Source organism: Perognathus longimembris, chromosome 6, assembly GCF_023159225.1.
Source record: "Perognathus longimembris pacificus isolate PPM17 chromosome 6, ASM2315922v1, whole genome shotgun sequence".
Lineage (NCBI taxonomy): Eukaryota > Metazoa > Chordata > Mammalia > Rodentia > Heteromyidae > Perognathus > Perognathus longimembris.
Window position 1 is genome coordinate 33,911,535 of NC_063166.1, and position 11,275 is coordinate 33,922,809.

Sequence of the window (11,275 nt, forward strand, 5' to 3'; positions counted from 1 at the left end):
TAACCTATATTCTACCAGATCATTGCACAAAGCCACCCTATCGACATAAAAACCTGTGTGGTGAATGTCTAGAGCCACACAAGAAGGCAGGCACTAGTAGCTCTTGCCTGTAATACTAGTTACTCAAGAGGCTGAGATCTGAGGATACTGGCTTGAAGCCCACTCAGGTAGTAAAGTCCATGAGACTCTTATCTCCAATTAAGCCAGAAGTGGACCTGTGGTAAAGCACTATCATTGAGTAAAAGCAAAGGGACCATGATCAGGCCATGAGTTCAAGCCCTAGTATCAACACATACACACACACACACACACACACACACACACACACACACACACACACACAAGAACTGGTTAAGGAGACCTTTCTCCTGCTAAAGTCTTCTTTTTGTCATTCTTTAGTATCCTTAAGCCTATAGCATATAGTCTTTATTCTGTGTGATCCCACATGAACTACATTTCATATATCATTCCTAAAGGAGAACTAAGGAAATGCAAGTTATGGCCAGCTGGCTCTTTAGTTGAAGAGCCAAAGCATTTGAAGGCTGCCACAGAACAGGGAGTTTGCAGAACAGGACAGAGAAGTGGGGCAAGGCAAGTTTATCTTCATAACCCAAGCCCTTCACTAGTGTTCACCTGTATTTCAATTGCCCATCTTCTTTGAGTTTTCCTTCAACATCCAGGCTAGTTATTCTAGATCCCAGAATACTAGGGTAAAATAAAGGGCACATTTTCATGTCACAGAACATGGAGGGAACCTGTTGGCAATTGTACATAGGTTCATTCATTTAAATAATGTCTTATTACTGTGCATATATAAACTTGATTTCATCTCTTCTTTTTGCCTCATTCTAATTCCAGATTGAGAAATTCCATGTTGAAAGCTGGGCCTCCTGGGATCCGTGGGAACATGGTAGTTTCTCAAGGGACTACAGGGCCAATACTTGAGGCATTGAGCTATCTTCTATTCTTAACTCAAAAGCACAATCACTGGATGTTTTCCTTTCTATTGTAAAAGTATCTTGCCTGTAATTCTAGCTACTTGGGAGGTTGAGATCTGAGGATCGAAATTCAAAAATCAGTCCTGGTAGATAAGTGTAAGAGACTCTCATCTTCAATTAACCGGCAAAAAAGAGGCAGAACTGTGGGTATGGCTCAAGTTGTAGAGTGCCAGCATTCAGTGAAAAAGCCAAGTGAGAGAAGGAGACTCTGGATACAAATCCCAATACCAGCACTAACTAACTAAATAAATAATAAAAAGTTAATTTTATGAAAAGCCAACAGGGATGAGTTTATAAAGGAAACTGATGATCATTTCTGGATAGTAATTTTATTGGTAAAAATAAGTGACAATCATGAGTACTAAATGCTCAGCAAATAAAGCTCTAAGTTTGACCTTGACCTCCAGAGACTCTTTCTTCTAAGGGGAAGAATATCTGCCAAGGAACAGGATGTTAGCTGTGGGGTTGTGCCGGATAAAGAAAAGGAATGGATGGTCAGCAGTGAAGTCTTCCTCGTGCATCAACATGCAGAAGGTGGCAATGCCTGCGGTGGCAGCTGCTGCCTCTGTACCCTCTTCATTCACTTCCACAAAGGATTTGTGAACAATGTTTGATATGAAAAGATCTCTAGCTCCTGACATGCCGGACAGATCAGCCTTGCTACTGCTAAAGAGATCCTCCACTCCCAAGCGGGCTAGGTGGGGGTTGAGAACATAGGTTTCTTCCAGTTTGAATCTGGGCAATTTGACATTGACCTCAGTCTTTCCCAGATTCTCAGGTCTAGTCCATTCATGCAATTTTTCCAGAGTCAATTGCTTCTCAATCTGGAATTAGAATAAGGAAAAAGGAAAAGGTGAAATAGATTTTACATAACCAAATAAGTACTCTGCAAATGAATGGGCATACAATAACAATTGCTAGTAGATTTCCTTTGTTTTGTGCCCAGACAGATGCTATTAGAAACACTTTGTTTTTGTTTGTCAATGGGTACAATAAAACAGAAATATGTTCTAAGCCAATAAGATCCAACGACAAGAATTTTGAACATACCAGCTATCTATAATGGAAACATTACGCAAAGTTCATATTAGAAAATAGTCCTCTCTCTCCCACTAGCATGTGCCCATTGAAAACGTAGTCTATATGAATTATAGTAAAAGTGAACAATGTAATGATACAATGAAAATATACACTAAAATGTTGATGTTAAAAAAAGAAACTTTTGGGCTGGGGATATGGCCTAGTGGCAAGAGTGCCTGCCTCATATACATGAGGCCCTGGGTTCGATTCCCCAGCACCACATATACAGAAAATGGCCAGAAGTGGCGCTGTGGCTCAAGTGGCAGAGTGCTAGCCTTGAGCAAAAAAGAAGCCAGGGACAGTGCTCAGGCCCTGAGTCCAAGCCCCAGGACTGGCAAAAAAAAAAAAGAAACTTTTGGGGCTGGGGATATGGCCTAGTGGCAAGAGCATTTGCCTCATATACATGAAGCCCTGGGTTCGATTCCCCAGCACCACATATACAGAAAATGGCCAGAAGTGGCGCTGTGACTCAAGTGGCAGAGTGCTAGCCTTGAGCAAAAAGAAGCCAGGGACAGTGCTCAGGCCCTGAGTCCAAGGCCCAGGACTGGCAAAAAAAAAAAAAAAAGAAAGAAACTTTTTTCCTGGGGCTGGAAAATGTGCCTTAGCAGTAGAGTGTTTGCCTAGCATGCATGAAGCCCTGGGTTCAATTCCTCAGCACCACATAAACATAAAAAACCAGAAGTGGTGCTGTGGCTCAAGAGATAGAGTGTTAGCCTTGAGCAAAAAGAAGCCAGGGACAGTGCTCAGGCCCTGAGTCTCAAGCCCCAGGACTGGCAAAAACAAAAACTTTTTCCTCAGTAAAATAATCTTCATCTTGTTATACTTTTCTCTAAGTCAATTCAAGAGATTTTTCATGACTATCACTAACAAATCTACAGATTTATACTAAAGCCTACAGGCTTTCCTAATCACAGCAGGTCAATGACAATGACTGGGCATCTTAACAATTTCAACTTAGGATTTCTGGCTGGAGAAATAGCTCAGTGGTCGGGGACTTGCCAAACATGCACAGGGCCCTGGACTTGATCTCCAAGCACTACTGATAACTGTACAGGCTCACTCCTGTAATCCTAGCTACTCGAGACTGAGATCTGAGGACTGAGGTTTGAAGCCAGCCCAGGCAGGAAAGTCCGTAAGACTCATCTATAATTAGCTACCACAAAGCCTGAAGTAGAGCTGTGGCTCAAGTGGTAGAGAAGAAAAACAAAAAAAACACCTCAGGAACATTGCTGAGGCTGTTAATTCAAGCCCCAGGATCAGCACCAAATAATGATGATGGTGGTGGTGGTGATGATGATAATGATGATGAGGATGATGATGATGATGATGATGATGATTAAAAAAAAAGTATGGCCTCAGAGAAGTAAATGCTGATGAGCTATACTTACAAAGAAATGGCAAAGCATTGGCATAGGATGTCAGATAACATCAGTGGACAAAGAGCAAGCACCTACCATGGAACTTACACACAAGAAAAATGGCAAAAACATAGCAAGAATCATGAAACGGTGAGTGGGTTACCTTCTTCAGACCTGTGGACTCATCCTCAATGTCGTCAGGCAGCAGAATGACCATGCTGAGCTCCTTGCCCTGGTAAGGCAGCTCCAGCACCCGGCACTTCAGGTCCTGGATGTAGCCAAATGGAAACTTTTTCTTCTGATACATCATCTTCACTGTTTTCGTGTCTTTCTGAAACATTAAGAAAGAAATACCCTAAGAGTAATTTAGAGGCTGGAGTTGTGGCTTAAGAGTACAGTAATGGGAATAGCAAATGAGAGACAAGGATTCTATCCCCACACTTACACACAAAACCCAAAAGCATTTTTGGACAGTGGCATCTCCTGACCTTAGTCAGTCTGAACGGTGCATTGGTTGTGTCTTCTTTCATGAATTTCTCCTGCCAGTTTCCCTTGAAGTAGATGGCATTCACTAGCACAAGTTTCGTCATGTTATCAACCATACCTGCAGCCAGTAGTTCTGGAATTTTCTCTGAGAAGATAAAGTGAGCCTACTGAAAATTCCACATTGGAATTCTAAGATTGAACAGATAATTTGCTAGTACTGAAACTTGATTCAAACATAGACTCTCCAATTTATTTTCCTTTAATTTGGTGTTAAGGAAAGACCTATAGGTTCTTTTGATTTTTAAATACAGCAACTTGAGAGACAGACCAGGATGGCTTGCAAACAGGTCATTGGTGGGGCTTGGAGCATGGCTCAGGGGTAGAGCAGAGCATGTGCTCAGCATGCACAAGGCCCTGGATTTCATTCCTTGCATGAAATCCAAAAAGCTCATTTAGAATCAATCTTATGTCCTCAAAGGCTAAAATTAGGAAAAGCTCTCCTTTCTTGGACTGTGTCAAGACAATAAGCATTTTTGTGAATGGAAATTACTTTATAGAAAAATACCCTTAACGAAAATGTTTATAGTCCCTTGTAAATGTTTCTTCAAATCTGCTATAAGGAAGCCTACTCTAAAAATACTTTTAACAAATATTCACAAGGTAAAACAATCATTCTCCTGAGCTAAGTCTCTACCCAAAGCCATAAGCACAACAGGGAACAATTCCCTGTAGCATGGGACAGGTGTTCAGGTGTTCCATGGGTATGTTGATGCACACAGGAATGATATTAGATGAGAGTTGCTTTTAATAAATTAATTGAGCCCTGTTAGTAAGTCTACCCAGCCCACTGCTCTTGATTTACTGGACAAGATGTTGGCAAAAGTATTAACAACCACATAATTTTTAAATATTGATTTCATATATTCCATGAAATTTCATATGAATGTTAACTATTTGGGGGCAGGCACTTTATTCCTTTTATTGTGTATTCAGTGTTCATTTAAATTTTAAAATTTAGTTTGAGTATCACTGTTGCATTGGTTTGCAATGTGTTGGAAATTAACTGTACAACTTGGTGTGGGGGAATCGGGGGGAGGGAAGGTGGGAGAAAAATGAAAGAGGGGGTAGCAAGTATGACAATAAGTGTACTCATTACCTTATGTATGTAACTGTAACCCCTCTGTACATGACTTGACAATTAAATTAAGTTAAAAAAACAAAACCTATACAAATATATATATATATATAAATATATATACACACACCTTGAAGGAACTTACAAGAAGAAAGTACTTAGCTGCCTGAGTTAAATTATGTCTACATTTCCCTTCTCATGGATTTCTCATATCTGAAAGTTGCCCAGAAATGACCATTGCAAAGCTTAGGTCCAGGGAGTGGCACCTGATGGGAAGTGTGTATGAGTTAGGATCTGGGAAGTTGTGGGAGAAAGAAATAAGATGCAAGCAAAGAGGGTAAAGAAAGGGCCTGCACAAAATGATTCTATTATTGCTGGGAAGTGCCCTTATGTGTTCAAGATTTTTTCCCCAGACCTTACCCATTATTGGAAAATGTGGAATCTTTAGTAGGTGAGACTTAGAGGAAAGTGTTCAGATTATTTGGGGGTGGGGGTAACCTTGAAGGGAATTGTGAGAACCTGGTCTCTTCCTTTTACTTGTCTTTCTTACTTTCTTTTCCTCCCCAGCCATGAGGTAAATTGGCTCCTCTGCCACACGCTCCTTCCATGAGGAACTGTGCTACTACTGGACAATCAATGACGGACAGACTGAACAACCTTTTCTTTATATAAGTTATCTCAGGTAGCTGTCACAGTAAGGAAGTGCTGGTTAACATAGACTCTATGATGCCCAATCTCTTACCTTCTGTCTGCCCTTTGACCCACTGATTTATCACTTTCCTTGCCTCCTCAGAGGCATGCTGAAAATCCACACTGGCCAACTCAGCACCATACATTTTCTGAGTTGAAGCCAAGAACTCCTATTTCAAGAAATCAAGAAAAAGTCACAAATAACTCCTACTAGATACAGAAGTAATTTTCTGGAATTCTGGAAAGTGAAAGAACACAGCATGAAAGGCTACATTTCATTGCAACACAAAAATTCTAATCCCTATGCTTTTTATTGTCATCAAAAACATATTAACATTACAGTTTATATCTTGAACATTAAAAATTCTTCAGTAGGGCTAAGTTTAATACACTTTAGGTGCTGTATAAAGTTTACCAGTTTCTTTTCAAAGCGTAGGCTGACATTTTCATAAATAGGAAAATAACGATAGTACCTTGAAAGGGAGTGACAGGATTCATTCTTGCTTTAGTAGATTAACAGGACTGATCTTTTTACAAAGCAAATAGAAGTACAAAAAACAGGAGTGCTATCTGCCATATATTCTCATTCTGTATAGTTTTTATAAATATTATAATACTGAAGTGCCTTTTGTGACTTGAATTTATAGGAATGTATCACAACTATCCAGTGGAATTATAGCATATGAAAAGCACTTACCGGGAGGAAGTTATATGTTTTCTCTCCATATAATCTGTTAGCAAGCTTCAGAATATAGGGGGCTCCATGTTTATTAATCACACCATTCAGATCTTGAAATCTTGAATGAATATCCTCAACTTCATCAAAATGAAAAGTCTGAAAGGAAGAAAATGTTCTACATACACCCATTTGTTTTAAAATTACTAAGTGAAATCTTGGATTTGTATCCATCAAATTATAGTACTTTTATTCTAAATTTATTTATGTGTGTATGTGTATGTGTGTGTTGGCACTGTGACTTAAGCTCAGAGCCTAGTGATCTCCCTTAACTTTTCTGCTCGAGACTTGAACTCTATCACTTGAGCCACCATGCCACTTCTACCTTTTGCTGGTTAATTGAAGAGTCCCACAGATTTCCTGTCCGAGTTTGCTTTCAACTTTGATCTTTGGCTTTAAACTTTTGATCTCAGCCTCCTGAGTAGCTAGGTAGGAAAGTCTTTGAGACTCTTTATCTCCTATAAATCATCAAAAAACCTGAAGTGGAGGTGTGGATCCAGTGGTAAAATGCTAAGCTTTGAGTGGAAAAAGAGACAGAGCCACAACACTGAGTTCAAGCTCCAGTACTGGTATAAAAAAAAAAAAGAAAAAAGAATCATTTCTTGTGCTGGTCCACAAAAACAGGATGGGTTGAAGCTTTTCTCTTTGACTATTCTTCACAAGTCACATATTTAAAAGTAATGTACATAAACTTTCTCTGGCTGGGAACCAGTGTCTCACATCTATAATGCTAGCTACTCAGGAGACTGAGGTGTTAGGATTGCAGTCAATGATGGCCTGAGCAGGAAAGTCCATGAGACTCTACCAAAAAAGCCAAATGTGGAGCTGTGGTTCAAGTGGTAGAGCATTAGGCTTGAGCATAAAGCTCAGGGACAGCAACCAGGCTCTGAGTTCAAGCACACACACACAAAACCTCAACTTCCTTGGGAAGTTTATTTCTTCATATGTCAGTGGTAAGTCAGGAGGCCCTTTATGGTTTTATGAGACCTAGGCTGGTTCCTTGCTTTTAAGACACAAAGAACAGAACAAAAACACAGGGTCCAGAGTTCACCCTGCTCACTATGACCCATTTGCTTTAACAGAAGTGGGGAAGAAGAAGACCTTGAAAGAGAGCTATTCTCTGCAGAAGTTACAAAGTCCCTGGAAAGCCTTCAAATAGGAGCCAAGACCACCATGCAAGAAGCAACTAGCAGGATCAGGGGTTTAAAGGAAACTAGGCAGATCAAGAAGCAGTGGACACTTAGAAAGACATGTTAAATTGTCAAATTGTTTAAATTGTGAGCCCCCCTTTGAAGTTCAGAAAAAAATGAATTAAATTTTAAAAGACACTAGCTTTTTTCATGATAGCCATGCATATCTTTATGATAATTTGATATATAATGTGAAATAATTAAATCTGGATAATAAGCATTTTTTGTGGCCAGGAAGTTTTACATTTCTTTCTTCAACTTATTTGAGACATAAAATAAACTGTTGCAAATAACACTCTACAAAAAAGTGTAAATTTTACAAGTTTTTCCAAAATGTTTTTCAAAATGTGCAGTGATGAGAACAGCAACATTGCAGCTCAAGACATTTCTTGGATTTTGAGCCCAGGAGCTTCACCCTCCGGGGAACAATGCTATTCGATGCATGGTAAGCAGAAAGTTCTCCACTTTTAACATTTTCTCCTAGGTTTCAAGAGAAGGCAGAGTTCTCTCAGAATTGAGGAACATAGCACAGAAGTCCCTTCCATACTCCTAAGGAAGACAAGGAAGCAGGGATGTCCCATCTCTTGCTGAAACCGTCACCTGTGGATACCTTTTGCCAGGGGCTTGGTCCCATTCACCAAAATGCCCAGCCTCCCACCCTCACCTTCTAAAGGACCCTGGGTGCTGCTTCTTAGCCCTGAACCATACCCCTCTCAGGGAGAGGGTCAAGCTTTGGAATCAAGCTATACAGTTCTTTTTTTCTTAGTCCCTGAAAGAAGGCAATGCCAGCAACTTCTCACTGTCTTTGTGAGTCCCCTATCTCCCCACTCACAGGTATGAAGGTGATCCCATGTCACAAGTGTTATTGATGAGTAATCAGCTGTCGTATGCAAAGCAAAAACTGGAAACTACTAGCTCAAGGGGAAGTGAGGACTCAGGAAAGCTGAGAGATTCATTCTTGGAAGCAAAGCACTGGACAGACAGCACAGGAATGTTACTGGATTTGCTCCCTGCTTTGCTCCCTAGGAAATAGGTAAAACAATGGCAATGGCTCTCGTTGTAATAAGGAGTCAGTGGAGATCTTCATGAAAGCCTGCTCTTAGGCTTTTCTGAAAATCTGACCTTAACCTGGATCATTGTGAAACACAGCTCAAAACATGATTTCAGAAAAACATGAAGAGCTGAAAGGTGCCACTTTTTGATGCAGGCTCTACATTAAGCGGGGAGTAGCAGAGAGGGGCCAGTTTTCCTGCTGCTGACCTTGGAGAGCTGTGCTGCAGTGTTGCCTCTGCTGCCCAAAAGAACCATGGCCAAGGCAGATGAAATGCTGAAGGGAGAGATGAAGATGTTTCCCGTCGGGTTGTTTTCACTCAGAGCGAGGAACAGGTCCAAGGTGAAACGGGTGTTCGCGGTGCTCAGTTGCTCCATACTGAACTCTGGAACACACAGCAGAGACCCCAGGCTGCCCACTGCCCGTGCCACCTCGTGGGAAGCCCCTTTGCCCTACCATCTTCTCAACCTGTGCCACCCACCCGTTAACACCCTGGAACTTGGACTTCCCCTCATCCCCACCCAAGAGTTCACACAAAGGTGGGGCTGGACTTGAACTGTGACACAAGGCCAGATTCCTGCTGTTCTCACTGGGTGGACAGGTGCAGCAGGCAGCTCAGCCCCCCAGCTCTTCCAAACTACTAGGTTTGGGAGAACAGTCCCTCTGGTTCAAGTCTCTTTCATTTGGGTAAGGAACCCCTTGCCTACATTTGCCTAAAATAAGAATGCTTTGACTAGAAAATCATAGCCACCTGCCACCCATTAAAACAGTTACGTAATTATGATTAACAATAGAAATCATTCGGTTTTGAGATCCAGTCACAGACGTCAAGGTCCACACTCTTGGTGGGTGTGGGATTTGTGGGTTAGAGAACGAAGCATGTCTAGGGGTGGGGGCGGCTGCTAGGCAGGGAGGCTGAACACGATGTCCTCTGTCCCTTCTGCGGGAAAGGTAATGTTAGTTGTGTTGGGGGTGGAGGGATCCCCATGGACCACTCTTGGACTCATCTGGACAGCCTCAGTTTCCCCAAGCAGGGGCAAAGAACATCGTGCATACCTGTGTCTGGTGCTGAGCTCACTTCTTACTGTTTGGCCTCCTTTCCTTCTCCGAGGCAGCAGAAAAGAGAACCCGCCCGCACTGTGCTGCTGGCAAGTCCAAGCTCAGCGAGGGAGGCGCTACGCAGGAGTAAAAGGGGATCTGAGCTTTCACTTCTGCCCAGGCCGGGATCGGCTTCCTCGCTCCCGTCTGCAAGGCTAGCCTGGCAGTGCGCCTCGGTCCAGGCCGCAGCCTGGCGCGGGGCTCCGGGGTGGGAATCCTCACCGGCCGGGATAGCGGGTGGGACAGGGAAGAGGGTGCAGTGTAGACTGCTGTTGGCGTCCAGGAGCACGGTTGGGCGCGTCTGGGAGCCCTTATGGGGCTCCGCGGGGTCCGCGTTTCCCGCCCAGGCCACTTCCTGGTGGTGCCTTCCTTACCGTCTGGACAGCTGCTTGGGCTCCCAGGGGTGCGGCTCCTGGAGATCCGGGGCGGCAGCCCTTATAGTGTGTGGAAGGGGAGTGTCGTCCGCCCTCCCCGCGGGGCGGCTGCTGAGAGGCCGGGCCTCCGGGGTTGGCCCAGGCACCGCCCAAGTGAGCAAGGGCTACAGCCTGGTCCCTTCAGGGAATCGCCACTTTCTCAATCCTAGGCCTTCTCCAAGTTTCTGCCAAGGACTTTATGAATAATGGTAATGAAAAAAAATGTGTTACTTCTTATATGCCAAACCATTGTGCTCCAGATGCTAGGGTAGGATGGGGGTGGGGAGCAAATTTGGAGCCACCTGTGCACACTTGGTGAGGGGGCAGAGGAGGGGCCACAATCACACAGAATTAGTTCCAAACATCCGACTCCATTGTCTCCCACCTACCAATGTGCTCAAACGACTGCACGTGCTGAGCTGACACACGCCATGTAATCCACACTTGTGTGAGCAAAATATTCTTACCCATTCATGAGTCCTCCTCCAAAACATGAAAATAAAATATTCTGATTGAGTAGCACAGGCCAAAAACCGTATCCCTGCAGGAAATCTGTGTGTAAAATCAGTTTGACTCCTTTTTCACATCTAGATATGTCATTTCACCAAGTTAACAGTTTTTACGGGCACAAAAAAAAGTCTGGTGTGAAACTTCTCCTTTACTTGCTTGCAAATCTCATCATGAAAAATGGCCACAAAGAAAAAAGAAACTTGTTTTGTTTGTATGAATCACACCATGTGGGGTGGTAGGTCTTTTTGTGATTATGAGAATTTGTTTCTAGCTGGGTACCAGTGACTCATGCCTGTATTCCAGCTAGTCAGCCTGGGTAGAAAAATCTTTGAGACTCTTATATCCAATTAACCAGCAAAAAGATGTGGTTCAAGTGATAATGATCCAGCCTTGAGCAAAAATAGCTAAGCAAGATCTGGAGGCCCTAAGTTCAAGTCCCAGTACCAGCAAACCTCCCCCTCTCAAACACAAAAAAACGCAAACAAAAAACAGACAAGAAAAAGATCAAAGTATTGGGTGACAAACAATAT

General features: G+C 42.7%; 1 protein-coding gene across 2 annotated transcripts; it reads right to left on the reverse strand.

Annotated features, from left to right (window-relative positions):
- Positions 1-1,308: 1,308 nt before the first annotated feature.
- Serpinb1 (serpin family B member 1) lies at positions 1,309-10,292 on the reverse strand. Of its 2 annotated transcripts, XM_048348517.1 has the most exons (8): positions 10,197-10,292; positions 9,781-9,899; positions 8,934-9,109; positions 6,445-6,582; positions 5,800-5,917; positions 3,925-4,067; positions 3,600-3,767; positions 1,309-1,822 (listed from the first exon to the last, which is right to left on the reverse strand). In XM_048348517.1, exons 3-8 carry the CDS (start codon positions 9,099-9,101, stop codon positions 1,418-1,420), a joined length of 1,140 nt encoding a protein of 379 aa, XP_048204474.1. In that variant the 5' UTR covers positions 9,102-9,109; positions 9,781-9,899; positions 10,197-10,292; the 3' UTR covers positions 1,309-1,417. The 2 variants fall into 2 exon arrangements, with proteins under 2 accessions (XP_048204474.1, XP_048204475.1); XM_048348518.1 differs by lacking the exon at positions 9,781-9,899 and having other exon boundaries at positions 10,197-10,275.
- Between the last annotated feature and the right edge of the window lie 983 nt (positions 10,293-11,275).